Source organism: Diadema antillarum, unplaced genomic scaffold, assembly GCF_040938485.1.
Source record: "Diadema antillarum isolate AM-2024a unplaced genomic scaffold, OU_Dant_1.0 scf00000107, whole genome shotgun sequence".
NCBI lineage: Eukaryota > Metazoa > Echinodermata > Echinoidea > Diadematoida > Diadematidae > Diadema > Diadema antillarum.
This window is the reverse complement of record NW_027270996.1, coordinates 27803-46680: the sequence shown is the minus strand read 5'-3', so window position 1 is coordinate 46680 and position 18878 is coordinate 27803. Positions and strand designations below refer to the sequence as shown.

The window sequence follows — 18878 nt, the reverse complement described above, 5'->3', positions numbered from 1 at the left end:
ACCCTGTTAAATTTACTTTTTCATGTATGAAGACAGAACAAGCAAGGGCGCCATCACCAAAAACAATAGGCGTCTTTGTCAATTACCATAATACACCTTCATGCCAAATTTGAAGATGATCAAAGAAGAACTGCAGCCAGTAGAGCGCTCACAAGAAAATCTCTGCGGCGGACGTGGCGCAATGAGGCCAAATCCCTAGTATCCTCCGAACTCTGTTCGGGGCGATGCAAATTAAAATGGACTCTCCTTACCTATCTTAATACTGAAAAGAAAACACACTCTTAATACACTCAGCAAAAAAAGAAAGTAAACACTTTTTCAAGTTTATATTTCTCATAGAATTTTTGGCTAGATGTTGATGTATTATATACCATATGAAAGATTATTTAACTGGCTATCAGCTTGGTAAGTCAGTAAAGTTTGAAACTTTACGCATGAGTGAACACCTTTGTTTTTCTCTTCCAAGGCACGAAAGTAAAAATTGCAAAAATGAACATGTTTTCATTCATAAATGCTCTTCCATGTAACAGTAAGAACGAAAGAAAAATTTAACACAATAAGAAACATGAATTCAGTTGCAAATTATATCTATGATGTTTATAATATCAGTGAAGCCCAAAAGATCAATAAAGGGTAAAAATAATTAATATATAAAATAATTAATATATAATTCAAGTGAAACTAGAAATGTCGCTACAGCGACTGGTTATACCCCCGCCAAACAACATTTCATAAGCTTTGGTCAAAAAACTGAGGAAGTAGTTAAATCCGCAAGATCTTTCCTTGATCTTCTGCCATTAATATGCCGTTACCATGGCAACATATTTTCGGGTACTGTCGAAAAATGCGTCTTGCACATCTACAACCAAAGGCACACATCTGTACCAAGTTTCATGGAAATTGTGCAAAAACTGAGGAAGTAGTTTGCAACACAAAATTTTCCATCATTTTGGCTCATAATATGTGAGCTGTTACCATGGCAACATACTTTTTGTCACTGTCAAGAAATGTGTCATGCTGACCTATATCCTAAGACAAACATTCAACATGAATTCCATGAGAATTGGAAGAACACTGATGAAGCAGTTTTGCCATGAAGCATTTTGCCCTATATTTTACCAATAACATGCCGTTACCATGGCAACGCACTTTTTGCCACTGCGGAAATATGTGTCTTGCACATTAACATATTCAGATGAACATCTGTACCTAATTTCATAAAAATTGATCAAAAACTGTGGGAGGAGTTCGCGACGCAAGATTTGTACCCATTTTTGCCCATAATATGCCGTTACCATGGCAACGTACTTTTGGGTACTGTCAAAAAATACGTCTTGCACATCTACAACCCAAGGCACACATCTGTGCCAAGTTTTATGGGAATCGGTTGAAAACTGAGGAAGTAGTTCGCGACGCAAGATTTGCAACGGACCGACCGCCCGACCGCCCAACCGACCGCCCGACCGCCCGACCGTCCGCTGATTCCTATATACCCCCTTCAAACTTCGTTTGGCGGGGGTATAATGAGAGAATAAGCAATACTATCAAAAATGGTAGGATTTTGAATTGATTTCTAAAAATTAGGAAAATTGTAAATTATATTTGGTTCTTGAATTTGTCTCATAGATCTTAAATTACTAAATTGAATGAATTAAATAAAGATTATCGGTTTATTTCATCATGTTTTTGCCCTTACTCCCTATGTCATTTGAAGTTTGAGTTGATAGAAAATTCTTATTTCCCCCCTCAAATTCCCCACTTTGATTTTGTTTGACATTGTAGAGAGATAAAGGGAACGAAAACTTATTTTTGTTATTTCATTAATGTCTCTCATTGTGTTGAATTGGGCATTTGCAAACGAAAGACAATACATGTATGTCAATTTTTGCAATTTTTACTTTTGTGCCTTGGAGAACAAAAACGAATGTGTTCACTCATGCATAAAGTTTTGCTTAATATTGACCTACTAGGTTGATAGCCAATTAGATTACCTTTAATATGGTATATAATACATGGAATTTGATGAAAATCTTCTATCAAAATTATGAACTCGAAAAAGTGTTTACTTTCTTTTTTTGCTGAGTGTAGAAAGTGGTCAATAGCACAATCGGGGGAAAATGAAAAAATTTGGTGAAAATATAGCTGAAAATTTAGCTGAGTATACAAATTTTCATTTTATGTACAAAAAAAGTCAAAATTGTGAATTAAAATGCACATGAATTAGCATTTTAATCAGGAGTGTCAAATTACATTGTAATGACTAATATATTTTAAAAGATCATTAAAAAAGGAGATTTTTTTTTCTAATGAAATTGCTTTTATATACTCCTGAAAACTACCTCTTTCATTCACCACAAGCACATAACTGTGACATATTACATCACAAAATATGAATTAATGTCATACACTAATTAGAATGGATGCTCAACTTAGTAGGCATAACTTTGACTTCATATAAAACCACTTTCATATATATCTGATAATATTTCACTTTTGCCAAAGAGTTGATATGTGAAACTTTTAGAGAAAGATAACAAGCATTTATTGGCCATTATTACAAAGTTTTATGAAATTAGGGCTGATATGTGGGAAGATATGATGTTTTTCATCAAAAATTCATATTTAAAGTTTGACCGTCAGTATACGCATGTAGTGTTTGGATCCATTCTATGTGCAAACATATGAAGTAAGAAATATGAGATTTATGTTTACTTGAGCTGATATCCAAGCTGTGACACTCAAACAATGTTATGTCAGGCAAAAATAATATGTTTTTGCTACTGAAAGATGGAAAAGTATTGAAATATGAACACTACACACTCATCATATGACCTTGATGCAGTAGAGAGTGGGCCCAGATCAGTCTTCATTCTTCCTCACCATTTTATAAATATATGGAATATAAGTTCTCATTGCTCAAACTTGCTAAAATTTTCCCACAATGGACTACTACATAATATTATGTACAATTAATGGTTAAATAACCAAGAATATTGACTTCTTTGATTTTTATTCTTTCATGTTGTCAATTAAGGAATGTACCTCACTGAAAATACTAACAAAAGTGGCTGCACTTATTTTCATCAGCATTTGAAGATGGCTCAAAACGAAAAACTGGCTGAACTTTTATTTAATAGCAAACAGCACACCAAATTGTAGTGTGTCTTCAAGGGGGTGATTCATCAACGTTTGTCAGCGCTAAAAGTTGTCATCGCTGACAATCACCATAGTAACAATCAGTGACCAGAGCATCTCATCCAATCAAAACTAAGGATTTTGCTGAAATTGTGAATTCTGAACAGTTGTCAGCGCTGACAAACGTTGATGAAACACCCCCCCCCCAGTACTTCCAGAAAAAGCAGAAATATAAGATGTTTCTCCATGTATAGCTGCACAGCATGGGTTAAAAGGTCAGAAAGTCGTGTAAATTAGCCAGCATTACACTCCTACCATGAAAAGACTTCAGACCTCATAACTTTCCCCAGCAGAAAGAATACTGTTTTTGATTGCATGCAAGGAATGCCAAGAAAAAATCCAATAAGTTGATACCAAACACATAGGGGTAGTCTTAATGCTAGGAAAAAATCCAATAAGTTGATACCAAACACAAAGGGGTAGTCTTAAAATTCAGACCTCAAATCTTGATTTTACGTAAGTCGTAAAATGTGTTTTTTTTATGCATTACGTGGGTTTTGGGAGATTTTTTGGTAATTAATCTTCAGTTATTAAGTGACGGAGAGAAAATTACCAATTGCTTAACTATTCCACATGTGATCACTGATGTCTCAGCATTCTGCATGTGAATTTTGAAGTCATTTGGTGTATTCTTTTAGAAGTTACAACAGTTTAAAGTGAAAAAAACATTATTGCACAGCCTGATTGTGCTTAGGTTAAATCACCAAGTGTGAACTTTAGAAAAGAGGCTCCACAGTAACGGTCTACAGGTAATCAAGTGCTTTTACTAAAAGTGGATATTTTCGTGCGACTTATTTTTCACGCTTGACCGGGTGAGAAGAGTTTTGCGTGTTTTTAATTCCGCGGAATCAAGACATCTCGCACAGGAACATATGGCAATTAAGCAAAAATATTTGCGTGCTTTTATTTTCGCGCTAGTTTCTGATCGCGCAAAATGCACGAAAATTTCAGTAACTGTGCGATGAATGGGACAAGAAAACATGATGTTAACCACCAGAGCTTCAACAATGAAGAGATTATCAGAGTAAGTTAAAATTGAGCATGCTCTATTGACACATTCTGCCCATGATTAATGCAAACTTTCAAAACAGTAGCATTACTCTGTCAAAAGTTATAGAGGAAAGTGAATAGTGTGCAAAGAATTTTCAAGAAATGAAAAGGGCTCTCAATCACACTACACTACAAAGAATAAAAAGTTGTAGAAAAATGCTGAAAACACACTTTCCATTTCATTTTATGATCCTAAACTTACATACATGTCGGAATAATGTTGAAGAAGAATGGCTCTTTCATAAAAATATGAAAAACTCAAAATTGACTTGGCTGACCAGTTTCCCTTTTTTGAGTCCTCACTTAAAGTCAAGGGGTGCGACTTTTGGTTGGTTTTGTTATGACGGTCACAGAGAGAATCGCATGCAATGAATACCAATGGTAATGACAATTCATGTGAGAGTTGGAGGCTACTTCAAATTGTGAACTGTACAACATCTACTTCAACATGTTTACTGAGCACGTGAACAAAAACAAACTTTGTCCATTACGCAATATACATGCCAAGTTTCATTTGGACACCTCAATATAGGTACTAAGTTCTCTGTCCAAAAAATGAATTACAGATGAACAACTTGAAAACATAATTCTTCGGCAACACTTTGTGGCAGAGGCATGAAAAAAAAAAATCAAAATGACACTATACACAGACCTGTTGCAGCTAACAATGTGTGGCTGCAGCCGGCTTGTGTAGTGTCATTTTGAGGTCATTATTCTGCGAGACCATAACCCCTGGAAAGAGTGTATGAAATTGGAAATGTACATGTTACATAACAAAACATCTATTCAATGTCATAGCTAACTAAGGATAGAGCTAGTTTTCTTTTTCTTTGTTCCTTTATCAAAGGAACACACAACCCAAGAGCGATGGAATCGCCTGCCAGGACTCGTAGTAAGCACCGCCAACCAAACATTATTCCAAGGAGCTGCTTTGCCCATCCTCAGGGCAATGCAGCCTCCTGCTGGATCTGCCACTGTGTAAGAGGATCGACGCTGTTTTTACTCGCACCATGGAGGTAGCCTCCATGCTCGCACTGAGCACCTATACTCACATTTTATTGTATGATAGTGAGACATCTGTACATACACTGAATGACACCCCCTCACGACACACAGTTTGAGTTCATCCCAGTATACAATGTAGCTTCAAGGTATCAAGGTATCACTGGTTACACCCTATATGTGATGATCCCAAAATACAGTAAGGTCCATTGCACATACAGTGTACTTTTCTGAAATACTGTCAGCCATGATAATTTATTTACAGCTTAAAAATATATCATAACAAATGAATTTCACTGTGTGGTAGAAAATGTTCTAGTTTATCAGTGCTGATGTAATCACTTATAGTCTTTATGGCTACTGTGAAATAAGAAAACTGTTCAACAAAATTTTGACCTTTTAATACCCACAATATACTATCAGTACTCAAATCACGTTACAGAAAATTCGAAAGAAGATACTAGAATTATACAGTGAAAAACAGCATTAAAAGCACAAACAAGACAAGTTTGCTTTCACATTCCCGATGGACAATTAAAACTGATAAAATGTAGACATACAAGCTGTAGTTATTAGAAAATACCTTTTAAAGGTTTGATATCAGCACATTACACTGACACGATTTTACCCCCTAGCACCAGGGTTGTTGTTTTTTTTCCACTTATATCCCTCACTCATTGGAGCATAATGCATTATTTCCTCTGCCAAGAGTGGAGGTTAAATAATTTCATTGGCATTGGTTAGTTTGTTTGTATGTTTGTGTGCAAAGTAACTTAAAAAGTAGTAAACGGATTTACATGAAACCTGCAGGAAAGGTTGGAAATGAAACAAGTAATGAATGATTAGATTTTGGTAGTGATCTGGAAATTTATATTTAGTCAGGTAGGGTTAATGAACTTAGGAGCTCAAGCTGCGTGTATTTGAGGTTTGCTAGGGCGAGGTGCCGTGCAGCTGAAAGTTGATGACATAACAAAAGGCTTCTATACACTGTATTAAGAAAGTGGGCTACTTCAGCATTGATATCTATGGAATTCGAACAAGATCAGTGATGGAAAAACCTGCTTGGCGGAAGTTTATGCACTCTTAGAGTGCTTTTCTAGTTCTGCATTCATTTCCCTGAAAATCTGCTTTCAAATTCAACAGCAAAGACCATTGAAAACACATGAGATTCACAAATCATGTTCTGCACCGTTTAATTTCTTCAAAAGGCAGTATAGTTAGCAAAATCAAAATTTCACAATTGTGGCGAGATACATGTAGTGGGTTTGACCCATACAAAAATGGGATCTAAAGCTGACATAGCAACCATAACCAGGCATGGCAGGCTTATCAGGTTGTCCTGATATCATTCATGTATTACCCCTGTACGACTGCTTAATAAAGATCTTTCACTTAATGTACAGTTTGTTTAACTGGAAAGTTGGAGTTGCCTTCTGGTTTCAACTGCTACCAGCTGAAACCAGTTAAAACCAGTTAAAACCAGTAAAGACCAGTTAAAAATGCTTACTGGTTTCTACTGGTTTCTACTGGTTTTTCAACCTGGGTAAGGAGGAGCAGAAATGTAACATCAGACGTCAGGTCAAAAAACTGTTCAATCACCACTTTCATTTAGGTCAAGTTAGAGGTCAAGATACCCCTGGGTATATGGTTCAAACCTTAGAAATTTAGATCAACAGATCTTGTACTAGAACATCAGAAAATATTGTCTTAAGAAAAGGTCAATATGGCTGACCTTGGACATGTTTCTTTCAGATCTAGTACCAGAAATACAAGAGTTTCAAGTCTGACCTAGCTGCATGACTTATTGTGAGTTTTGTGATGCAAGATACATGTAGAACCCAGAAGGGAGTTTAAGTTCAGTATAAAGAGTCTTACTTGATCCAGAACAGAGTGATGCTATGGTCAGAAGAGTTTCCCTTTCTCTCCCGGGATCATCCTGACGATATTTCAAGCACTCAACCAGGCACTGCAAGTCAGTCTTCACAGACATTCTGCAATAGATATAATAAACACTATTTACCAAGTGAAAAAAATATAATAAAAACCAGATGCCAAAGAAGAAAGAAAACTCTATTTGTGACCGTGCATCACAAAACGAACAAAAAGTCGCACGCACTGATTATGTGTGAGGACTGAAAATACGTGAAATGGGTCCAACACAGCCAATATTGAGATTTGTATATTTTCTGAAAGAGCAAGTCTTCTTCTATATTATACTAAAGTTTGGGATAATAGGCCTAAAATGACAAGGAAATTGTGTTTTTAGCAGCTTTTTTCTTGAACAATCTTTGGTAGAACAGTGTGACGAGTTGTGTCTTATAGCATCCCCTTTTCATTTCCTATAAACCCTGTCCATACTCTTCACTTTCAACTCTACTAACTTTGGAAAAGATGATGCTACTGCTTTGAAAGTTGGCATTACTCATCTACAGAATGTGTTGATAAAGCATGCTCAGTTTCAACTTAATCTGATAATCCCTTCATTGTTGTTGCTACAGTGGTTTACACCCCACTTTTTGTTCCATTCATCGCACAGCTAGCACAGCTTGGTGAAGTTTATAGGCGCTTGAATAGACTCTGTACTTCAAAACCTGTTTTCTCAGTTTACACTATCCAGCATGTGTGCTTTCTTTCCAACATTAGGATAGGTTAGGAGAGTCCATTTGAATTAAGTTATACATCATTTTGAAGCTTAAAGTCTGCTCTTTCAGAACCTGTTCTTAACTGAAAATCCATGTCTGGCAACTTTTTGTTGGCTTTGTGATGGCTTTGTGATGCAGGGTCACATTTAGTCTAGGTCTAAGTAGACTGTCATAATAAGACTTAGAAACGGTCTAACATTTTGACTGATATGGAGTTCTAGTTAAGTTAGCACTTTAGCAGACCTGACCCAAGTGGCCCTAGAAATTTAGAGTCTTTACTCTAGATCTAGATGAGAAGTTCTAGACCCTATGCAGTATACGTACATACATGCTTTGTTAGTAATAGACCTGATGCCCAAGCGCTTCTTGCTCGACTATGATGTGCACAGTTATAGCAACCTTAACTATACATATTCACATGGCGTCTGGTCAGGCTATAGCAACCTGGGTCAACAGAATAGCACTGAGTGTCTCTGTATGATGAAACTAGAAATGTCGCTATGGCGACTGATGCCTCCGCCATAATACATGATTCTCCCAATAGGTGTATTGTACACTGTCTTCACAATGTGTGATGACAGTTTCACATAACTGGCAAAATATCGAAATAACAGGTTTGTCAGAAATATCTTGAATGTTCACTTTCCACAAACTGTGTTTGCTATAATTGTCTATTAAAGAGTGCAGGTACACATATTTGGGGAATCAAAAATTTTTACTTGACTTCTGACCGACCTTATTATAAGTTTATGCATTGAGTATAATTTTCAAGGTATGAAGAAAGAGTGTAATTACAGTACAAAATATATCTTTTTTTCATTTAAACCTGACCTTTGACCTTTGACCTTCTGGCTGGAAATTTCCAAGAGAATCTCCATTATGTATATGGATATTAGATTTTAAAACTAATAATGCAATCATTGCATATATACTAGTATATGAGGGATGTAACATTTTGAGGAGTTGACCTTGACCTTTGACCCCCTATTGACCCATGACCCCTAAATTCCCTAGATAATCCCTGCCAGTCCGTACATGCATATGTACCAAGTTCCATGAAGATACGTGAACTATTTGCGAGAAAAGTGATATTGCAACATTTTCACCTAACCTTTGACCTTTGACCTTATGACATGAAACTCTCTCTGAATAATCTTTACGCAGTAGTACATGTCTACACTAAGTTTCAAGAAACTGTGGGCATTGCATAGATATGGGGAACATAACATTTTTAGCATTTGACCTTGACCTTTTGACCTTTGACCTTTTGCCAATGTCACTAAAATCTACTCAACTAATTATCCCATCATACATCATCCTTGGACCAAGTTTGGTGAAAGCTGCTTCATCCAGTTTTGAGTTATCACGTAAACAGATAAATTTTAGGATTTGACCTTGATCTTTGACCTTTGAACTCTGTCCGATTTCACTGAAAAACTAATCAAGTAATTGTCCTATCATACATCATCCTCCAAGAAAGTTTGGTGAAATTTGCTCCATCCAGTCTTGAGTTATCGCGTAAACGGATACAATTTCATGATTTGACCTTGACCTTTAGCCGATTTCACCCAAAATCTAATCAAATCATTGCCCCATCATACTTCATACTTGGACCAAGTTTGGTAAAATTCCAGTAAACATTACTCAAGTTATCGCGTAAACGAAAGCGGACGTACGTACGTACGGACAACCCGAAAACATAATGCCTCCGGCACCACTTCGTGGCGGAGGCATAAAAAGAAGCAGAATAAGCACTTCCAAAAGTGTCCTATGTACCAGCAAACAGCTTATTCTCGAGTCTTGGCATATATGTTCCTTTATCTAATTCATACCTGGTGTGAATTTGCTCACGTCTAGTATACAGACAGCGTCTGGTTGGGCTAGCTCATTTCCAGATCATGAGATTATAATCACATGGGCATGGCCTTGAAAAGACGTTTTTCACTGAGTTAATTCACAGCCATACCCCCCCCCACCCCCCCCCCCCCGTTCCTTCCTTCAATTTTCAAAACAATTAGGCTATTGTTCACCGTTATAAAGCTTAGTTGTACTGTAGGCTCCTAGCCTAACGGTTAGGAGGCCAACATGTTAGGTTCTACCTAGAGGTCTAGTAGTAGGCCTAACGTTGTTAGCTGCGTTAGGGTGACTTACTTTACACCATTAATAGGTTAGGCAGGGGTTCTTCTGTGCTAGATCCACCACTGCGTTAATAGTGTGTTAGAATCCAACAGTAGGCTCCATTTAGAAACTTACGTTAGAATAAAGTTGTTAATGTTGTTGTAGACTTGCAGACCGACTTGCAGGTCTTGCAGGTCTTGCAGGTCTTGCAGGTCTATAGTACCGGTATCTGTCTCTTTGGCCCGAATTCACGAAGGTGGTCTAAATTTAAACCATGGTTTATGTATAATAATTTCTTCTGCGTAGTATGATTGACAGATTGCGTATGCTAACAGGCATCCAGTAAAAAAACGTGCATTCATGCGCGCATGTATTGGTACACCTATCATACTTAGTTTAAATCACGGTGGGCTTTTTATCTGATGTTGGCCCAATACTACAATAGGCAATGGTCAGCCCCCGTGACCATGCATCTCCCGGCCAACATACATCAAATAAGAAACCCACCGTGAAGAGACCTGTAGGTTCCAACTTGATCGTTATACTATAGTTCATCGGTCTATAGTCTAAACTCTAACCGTTAGAACTTAAAAAGTAGAACACCTAACCAGAACACACCAGCGCAGGCTCCCCATCCACTGACCCAGTCCTCATGTTCGAATCCCGCCCAGTGCTTGTACGTCCTTGGGCAAGATGTTTTTACCCACTGTGTCCCTCTCGACCCAGGTGTATAAATGGGTACCAGGCAACGCTAGGGTAATAATAATAGCAAGGCCCTCTGGTAGAGCAGTGGCAACACTGAAGAGGCTACCCTGGGTAAATAAGACCTTATTATTATTATTATTATTATTATCATGCTGACACACACGTCGTGATAAAAAAGTGCGGGGCGCCGGTACGCGGTGCAACTAACACGTTAGTTAGCGCCTGGCTGGCCCGTCTGCGGCCCGTCTCGTCTATCGTTAGATCTAACAGTAACGCTTTACACATATTTCTAGATCATTTAACGTTATAGTCCTAGCCCTAACTTAGACATCTAACTTTAACGTTAACGTTATACCTAACGACTGAATAACGTTAGATTCTTTGTCTTTAATCCAAGATCCTTGGAACATGTCAATTGTTATATCCTAGGATATTATGAGATTGTAACGTTAGAATCTTACTCTGTAACCGTTACTGCAATATTCCTGGCTTCCTAACTTGTTATTTGCTAACATCTTACATCCTGTTTTTTTAGAATTTCTAACTTTACTTATTTTTACCTAGTATTCTACGGTAAAGTAAAACCATTCTAAACTCTACGTAGATATAGATACCGTACGGTATAAGTATTTTAGATTCTAACGTTAGATTATAGGATCTGTCTAACAAGAACTATCAGTTAGGCCTCTCTAACGATCGTTGCATTTGGGCAGGCATGACGTCTGCAGCCCAGTCGCTGTACCACCACGGCGTCTGGTCGGGCTAGATAGCATGTCTGTATACCCTGGGGCGCTCCTTGTTCGGGGTCGTTCGGGCCGGCTGGTCACGGTACAGTTAGCGTCTGTTCACAAGCGCTCTAACTGTTAACTATAAACGACGTTACTAAGGACTTTTCCATTTAGTCTATTGTTAGGCAGGCTGTAGTTGTTGATCGTTTTAAAAAAAAAAGAATAAACCTTATAACAACATGAAACGCGTGAACTTACCGGATAGGCTAAGATTCAGGTAATTAGATCACATTTAACTTGATTACAGGATTACCGGTCCCCATGCAAACAAAGATCCTACGTTCCATCCATAGGCTATATAGGGCCTAGGATAGGGGATCGGATCGATCGCGACGAGATGAGAGAGGCTATTTATCAAGCTACCGCGCCGCGTGCGTGTCGATCATGGCGCCGCGCCGTGCGTTTGATATGCACGTACCATAGAGATGTATACTTTAGTATACATCTCTATGGCACGTACGTACCATTCCGTGCATGACTGCACTGCATGCATCAACAGACAAATGGGGCGAATCGCGCTATTAATCCCAATTCGATCGAATCCGATAATCCTTCCCTGCTACCGATATATCGATCATAGGGTTAGATAGGGCATCGAACTAAAGCAAGTTTTGGTGGCTGCGTATTTCCTGGGTGAACACGCATTCCACTATTCTCATGGTCGGACATCCGGGTATTTTGCGTGTCACGGGGTCATGGATAGCGGTGGAGTGAAAACAAACAGTCGCGTGAGCCTGGAGGGGTAACGCTGTACGTGTTTTCTGCCGGGGCGCCCCGCGAGCACAAGCTGTACTACTGTAGCTGTGCGGGCAGCAGGATTAGGCCCTAGACTAGGCCTACCCTAAATTAGGCCCTACCTTAAGCCTACTACAGTACTAACGTTATATAGGCCTATAGACCTACCTGAAGTTTCTATGAGGTACTAAGTAAACGTAGATATCGGGGTAGGGCCTACTCAATGAGGTTCTACAGCACATCTGGCCATTTTCGGGTCGTTGATCCAGAGTCCTGCCGCGATTTCATACGGGCACAGGTCCAGTCCGGCTGCCTTCAACTTGGCAAAATACCGGGATCCGACCGATCGATCGACAGGATCCAGATTTTTTGAATATTGCTGGCAAGACATGATGTATGTATCTCATGAATAAATGACAAAATGAATACCAGTAATGAAAAACAGTCCCCATGTCTGCGTAGAGTTGCACATAAAACGCGTCGCACATGCAGGCACAGCATGCAGTATGCGCATTATGCATAGCATATGCAGGCTTAGCGCGTGCAAGCTGTTTGTTTTCACTCCAGTCAACCGGAAGTGACGTGTAGCCGACCGCAAGAATAGACCGATTCGCAATCTCGGCGCGCATTGCATTGTGGGTTTATGTCAAAGGTCATTGGAGATAAACAAACTTATAATAATCGTAGTCTGCACTTGAATCGTACGTGTGTACAGTGACGATTAGAATTCAGAAATGAATATTTAACTATTTATCGAAAATGGAGGCAAATGGGACGGAAAATGAACGTCAGCTAACCTTGGAAGAAATCAAATTTTGGAAAGTGGACGCTTTAAAGGATTTTCTTCGCATAAGAGGACTAAAAACGACGGGTTTGAAAGCGGAGCTGCAAGCGTTAGTCTACAGCGCAGTGCGATTTGGATACAGTGTGAAACCAAGCGAAGTTGAAGAAGAACGATCGCGGTCAAAACAGTATGCAGAATTGTTGTTCATAAACGGAAAACAAATTCCAGATCCGTTGGCGGACCTGAAAGATGACTGGTTGCCAGAAAAAGAAGGAGTGAAGTTTTGGCCACCCGTTAGTTATTTTGAAATAGCCGAGTGGTTGTTAAGCGAGGCGCCCTGCCCCAGTGAAGCAAGTAAGATGGAACGGAAATCGCGTGGTACTAGACCAAAAACGTTGCAAGAAAGATTACTCTCAGACTACAAAGAGGGAAAGGCCTTCTCTTACTTCAACAGCAAGTGGCTCCACGAAATATTCTACCACCCAATTTCAGCGGAAAGTGAAGTTTCTGTGTTGAAAGCACAATGTACTCCCTCATTGGCAGTAAAAAACATACCTCACAGCGTGTGGGTTGCCATTGACAAGTCCTCCGGAAAAATCTACAGTGCCTACTGTAGTTGCTTTGCTGGGTAAGAATCACACAAATTATGCAATGATGTTGTTGCCAGATAAACTTGCACTTAGACTCTAGTAAATTGCTGAATAATAGTTAATACGAAGGTAGACTAGAGGTGTCTATATTGTTTGGGACTAGGTGACTTAGGTCTAGATCTATGTGCCGTACAAATGGGCATCTAAATGAACCGTTTGATTTAAAAACCCAAAATACTTACCTTGTCTCTTCTTGCGTCCAGTTGTGGAAAATTTAGGTTTTGATGAGCGCACTGTATTTTTTTCTCCTATCCAATTGAATAAGCAACTTACACACACTCCTGCAAACACCATGTAACTCTATGGCCAACACAAATTTCAGCACTGCCCTCTATCTGACAGATTGATTTATTTAATTTGGGGGGGGGGGGGGGGGTCCGCCAGTGCTAATCCCTCGAGTCGAGATCTAGCATATTTTAATAAAATATGAACAAGATCAGTGATCAGCATGATGTGAAGCACATCATCAAGATATAGAGTCTACATGTAACATGTATCCAATTGAAGGAGTGGGATGAAAAAAAGGATATTTTATCACTAGGGTGTACAGGACAATATTTTCCACAAGTTCGATAATGTTCATTTCTGTCTCCAACTATAGAAACTGCATGACACGTAAATTTGCACAGCTCATACCAATGGCTCCCCGACTGGGTAAGAGTAGGATGATACCTCCGTTTTGAAGTTTAAAACTATTATTATATTGTTGTCTATAAATGTTAATTACATTATGATTTGTATTCTACTTTCTACAGTCTGGGATCTTCATGCAACCATGTTGCTGCACTGGTTTTCAAGTTGGATCATGCCTTCATGACTGGAGTGTCGCAAAATCGACATCTACCATGCACATCGAAAGTCTGCAGTTGGAATGTGTACAGTGGGGGTGCAGCTGCAGTTCTTCATGGCAAGCCAGTGTGTGAGATGCAGTGGGTGAAACCAAGCTATGGAAACAAAAGTAAGCATACTTTACTTCCTATTTTCAATACCCCCCCCCCCTTTTTTTTCTTTTTTTTTTAATCATTACATTAATTCATCCATGGATTATGAGTAATGGTTAGGAGGGATGGCATATTTCCCGATCAGAATCTTATTTCCCACCTAATTGTCCGGGAAATATAAATTTCTCCCATTGACTTTCTATTGTTTGGACAGGGTTCGGGAAATATGACCAAAAGTGGAAAATATGCCAGTGCCTGATGCCTGATGGTTAGCATGATCAAGAATTGAGTTAGACCCCAAATTTATGATAAAGGAGAGGAGTAATAGAAGGTAACTTTTTTGTTTAGAATTGAATTATCTTTCTCCCTCGATAAATAGGCCAATATTTTGTTATTGTACATGTATATTAAAGGCATAGTTTAACAGTTTCTAGATTTAAAAAATCTGAGCTGCATGGTCCTACATGCTATCAGAGTATGTGATGGGGTGTAAAAATGCACCTGTGAAAAAATTAGGCTTCAATGTTATTATTTAGTGCTTCAAAAGAGTGAAAACCTAAAAGATCACCCCATAGACTACAGTACTGGAGTTATTATAGCTAGCGATAATAACTACAACTTTCATAGATATCTTGATAATGACTGGTTTTCTTTCATTATTTTTGCATTCTTGGCTGTTTTTTCATCCATCTGAACATGATTAGAGAGGTCAGGCTACACAGTTTTAGAATTTTTTAAATCGATCAGTTACGATGTTAAACAGTGGCTTTAAGCCGTGTGTTTTATCAAAAGAATTGGAAAACAAAAAACTACAATAAAGTATGAATCTAGGATGTAAATTTTTACTACTTGTTTAATAACTTCTGATATTTAATGAACTTTAAAAAAGTATATTTAGGTTGAAAGGCCTCTGAAGGAAATTATCAAAATTATTTATTATGTATTTTGGGGTTCAATGTTGATTCCATTTTTTTTTCTCTAATACAGGGAAACGCAAACAGCCAGTCAACACAGCAGTAAAGAGGCTATTCAACCCAATGGGAAGCAAGGCAATACCACCAGCAAGACAACTTGCGAATGCCATGTACCCAACTTGTGAGAGATCAACAGTATTTAAGTATTTACAGGATGAAGAAAGCCACAATGTGTCACCATCTGTGAACTACTCTCCTGAAGTAGACTTCAATCTGGGACAAGAGGTAGAAGTTGAAACAAAGAATTCAGTCGATCCCGACTGTCTGACAACTTTAGGTGGCAGGTATGAGACTGTAGAGTCGTTCCTGAATGGTTTGCCTACGTATACACAGGAGGAAGTTAATGTCGTGGAAGAACATACAAGAGGCCAAGCAGAAAATATACAGTGGGCAAAATTTCGTGCAGGAATGATAACAGCATCTAACTTGAAATCAGCCATTACAAGGCAAGCTACGCTCGATGATCCATGTTCTTCCAAAAGTCAGGACACAAAACCTATCATAGAAAGACTGATGGGTCGTTCTACTATTGATCGAAATTTACCGAATCTGAAGTATGGACGGATAATGGAGCCAATCGCAAGGAATGCATATGAAACAATCCAAAAAGAAAATGGCCACCAAAGTGTACAGGTAAAGGAGTGTGGTCTATTCGTCCATCCAATCAAGGTGTTTCTTGGAGCTTCACCTGATGGATTGGTTTCTTGTAAGTGCTGTGATGAGCCTGGAGTCCTAGAGATAAAGTGTCCTCGGACCATTGCCTTTGAGGAACCAACAGCTGAGAATCTCGACTATCTCACCATGGTAGATGGAGAAACAAAACTGAAAAACAATCACCAGTACTATTATCAAGTTCAGTGCCAAATGGGGATCACTGGACGCACGTGGTGTGACTTCTTTGTATACACCCAATCAGGATTCCATCTAGAACGCATTTTTTTTAATAGAGAAATGTGGAACAAAGCGATGGATGTGGCCGAGAAATTCTTCTGCCAACACATTGCCCCTGAACTTGTCAGTAAAAGCCATGAACCGTAGCATAGTGTGTGCAGCAACTGTATTGAATATTGACAGTACTATGAATGGAATATAACTTAAAATATCTGGAAAATATTTATCATTCACACTACCTTTTACCCCTTAACTCTTTATGCGTTACTTTAAGATTACTTAAAGAGTGATATCCAAGAAAATGAACTTAAATACTTTTCTGAGCACATTAACCCTCTCAGTACCAGACCTTGCAAACTCCATTGACTTACTAGACATCTACATGCCTATGGTAATGAGAGGGTTAATAGTGCATTGAATTGGTCCCCCAACAGACCCAGCACCTTGGGAGAAAGGTATTGATTTTTTCGATTGTTCATTCCCAGAACAATGAGCAGTACTTCCTGCCTTTGAATTTCATGACAATTGTGCAAAATTGCGAACGTAACGCATAAAGGGTTAATGGCAGACAGAGACATTTGCAGCCTAAAATGTGAGATTTCTTCGGTTATTTATGTCTTTCACATAAAGCAGTTATCAATCTAGAACCTTGAATTAGTACTTTGTAATATTTTGTCTGAGCTAGTTCAAGGGGACATGACAAAGTCTCATCATTTTAAATTTTATCTGGTTAAAATGTATATTGCGATATCAGGCGACACTAGTTGATTAGTTTTCATACTTTACAAATATTGTATTAAAGGTATGATTCTAAGATTTCACACACATTTTGAGAAGAGTTAACATTTATTCATGCAAAGTTTTGTGACTTTTCAAGGTGTATGAACATATCAGGTTTTAGGCTGCAAATGTCTCTATCTTTAAGATATTTTTGCTAGTATCATTAATTTTCTGATTTTATTCATAGATGAAATGAAAAGATACGTGAACTTGAAATATCGAGGTAATTTTATTGGTCGTAAGCATATTGTGAGTTTGCACTGTTCAAGGAAACAAAAATCGTCATTGCTATACCTGCTACTACATGTACATGTACTTACATACATGTACATGTACATCACTGGGAAATACCTGTGCCTTGCCTAAATGACTGCATACAGATTCACACTCTTTTCTCATAGATTATTAATATCAAAATGCAATTATGCTTGCCATTTTTTATGCTTCAAGAGTTATTCACAATGACCCTGATGAGAACGATGTATTTGCTTTAATATGGAATTTAATAGACGCTAGTCTGAGATATGGAATTTAAGAGATGCTACTCCGAATCTTCACACAACTCGAATAATCGTATAAGTCAAAGAAAAATTCTGGTTCAGATAGGTGTAAACCAGTATTTATTTTATTGTGTAAAGCAACATTTGTGAAAGGATTTTTTTCTTGTTCATTTGTATTCAATTTCAGCGAGGTTGACTGCACGTATTCGTGTACTGTTCTACCTCTCCCCCCCCCCCCCACCTCCCCCTTTTCTCACTTTTTTTTAGTGCTCTCTCAATCTCTCTCATGCATTCTTCACCCTCTCAACCCTTTCACTCTATTACTGCAGGCAGCTACTTATGACTTTAAAAGATAACTTGTGTAAGTACAGCACATAAGAATTTGAAGACTCAAATACAGGTGCATATTCATTACATGCATCTTTCTCTTTTAATGACATGGCCATATTAAAAAAAACATCTTTCAAATAGTTCTTTACATTCAAATTCATCATTCATGTAACCATTTTTAAAGGGAATTACTCAATGTGCAAGCACAAGTGATGGTGGGATAAACGTGACAAAACAAGTAGACTGGGAAAATCATGAGTGATCTATGAGGTTACATGTACATGTAATTTCTCTGCATTCTTGATAGCTGTTTCAATACAATGTCAGTATTACACCTACATGTACATGTAGGTAAATGTGTGTGTATTCTTCATTCTTAATTTATTTCCATCCAGTATCAGTACTAGACCTGTGTGCTCCCTAGATATAATTAAAGCAACAAACTTTAATGTACAAGACTAGTAGCCTGTAACAAAGTTTAAAACCTTTAAAATGATGGTAAAGGTTATCAGGTTTTTCATCAAATTGTAACTAAAGCCCACCGCGTACTATTGCCAAGATTCACCGGTCTTAAGACCAGAAGTGTGACGTCACAACCTTGTCAGTCTCCAGTCTTAAGACTCGGTCTTAAGACCAGTCTTAAGGATTTGACATGTCAAATTTTTTAAGACTGGCCATTGACCCACTGTGCAGAAAATGTATGCAATTTCATGTTACTTCATGGCTGAAGACCATCGTGTAGTGTTCAGCGGGCATTAAGGTTATGTGTTTTACTAAATTTTATCGGGTGTAC

The 18878-nt window shown here is 38.3% G+C and overlaps 2 protein-coding genes across 2 annotated transcripts in view; one reads left to right on the top strand and one right to left on the bottom strand.

The window, feature by feature from the left end:
- Positions 1 to 7237, bottom strand: part of LOC139719210 (telomere repeats-binding bouquet formation protein 1-like) — a 33220-nt gene extending 25983 nt beyond the window's left edge. The window contains exon 1 of the mRNA XM_071630640.1: positions 7123 to 7237. Coding sequence (XP_071486741.1) covers positions 7123 to 7237 — 115 coding nt within the window. The remainder of the gene's footprint in view (positions 1 to 7122) is intronic.
- A 5615-nt stretch (positions 7238 to 12852) lies between these two features.
- LOC139719209 (uncharacterized) lies at positions 12853 to 16622 on the top strand. The gene is made up of 3 exons (XM_071630639.1): positions 12853 to 13647; positions 14425 to 14627; positions 15598 to 16622. The coding sequence occupies exons 1-3, from the start codon at positions 12995 to 12997 to the stop codon at positions 16620 to 16622; spliced, it is 1881 nt and encodes a 626-aa protein (XP_071486740.1). The 5' UTR covers positions 12853 to 12994.
- Positions 16623 to 18878: the final 2256 nt, after the last annotated feature.

Excerpts from the sequence above, each read along its gene's own strand:
- LOC139719209 (XM_071630639.1), top strand. The coding sequence starts at position 12,995 with ATGGAGGCAAATGGGACGGAAAATGAACGTCAGCTAACCTTGGAAGAA. Across the intron at positions 13,648-14,424 it reads TACTGTAGTTGCTTTGCTGG|TCTGGGATCTTCATGCAACC; the intron begins GTAAGAATCACA and ends TACTTTCTACAG. Across the intron at positions 14,628-15,597 it reads ACCAAGCTATGGAAACAAAA|GGAAACGCAAACAGCCAGTC; the intron begins GTAAGCATACTT and ends TCTCTAATACAG.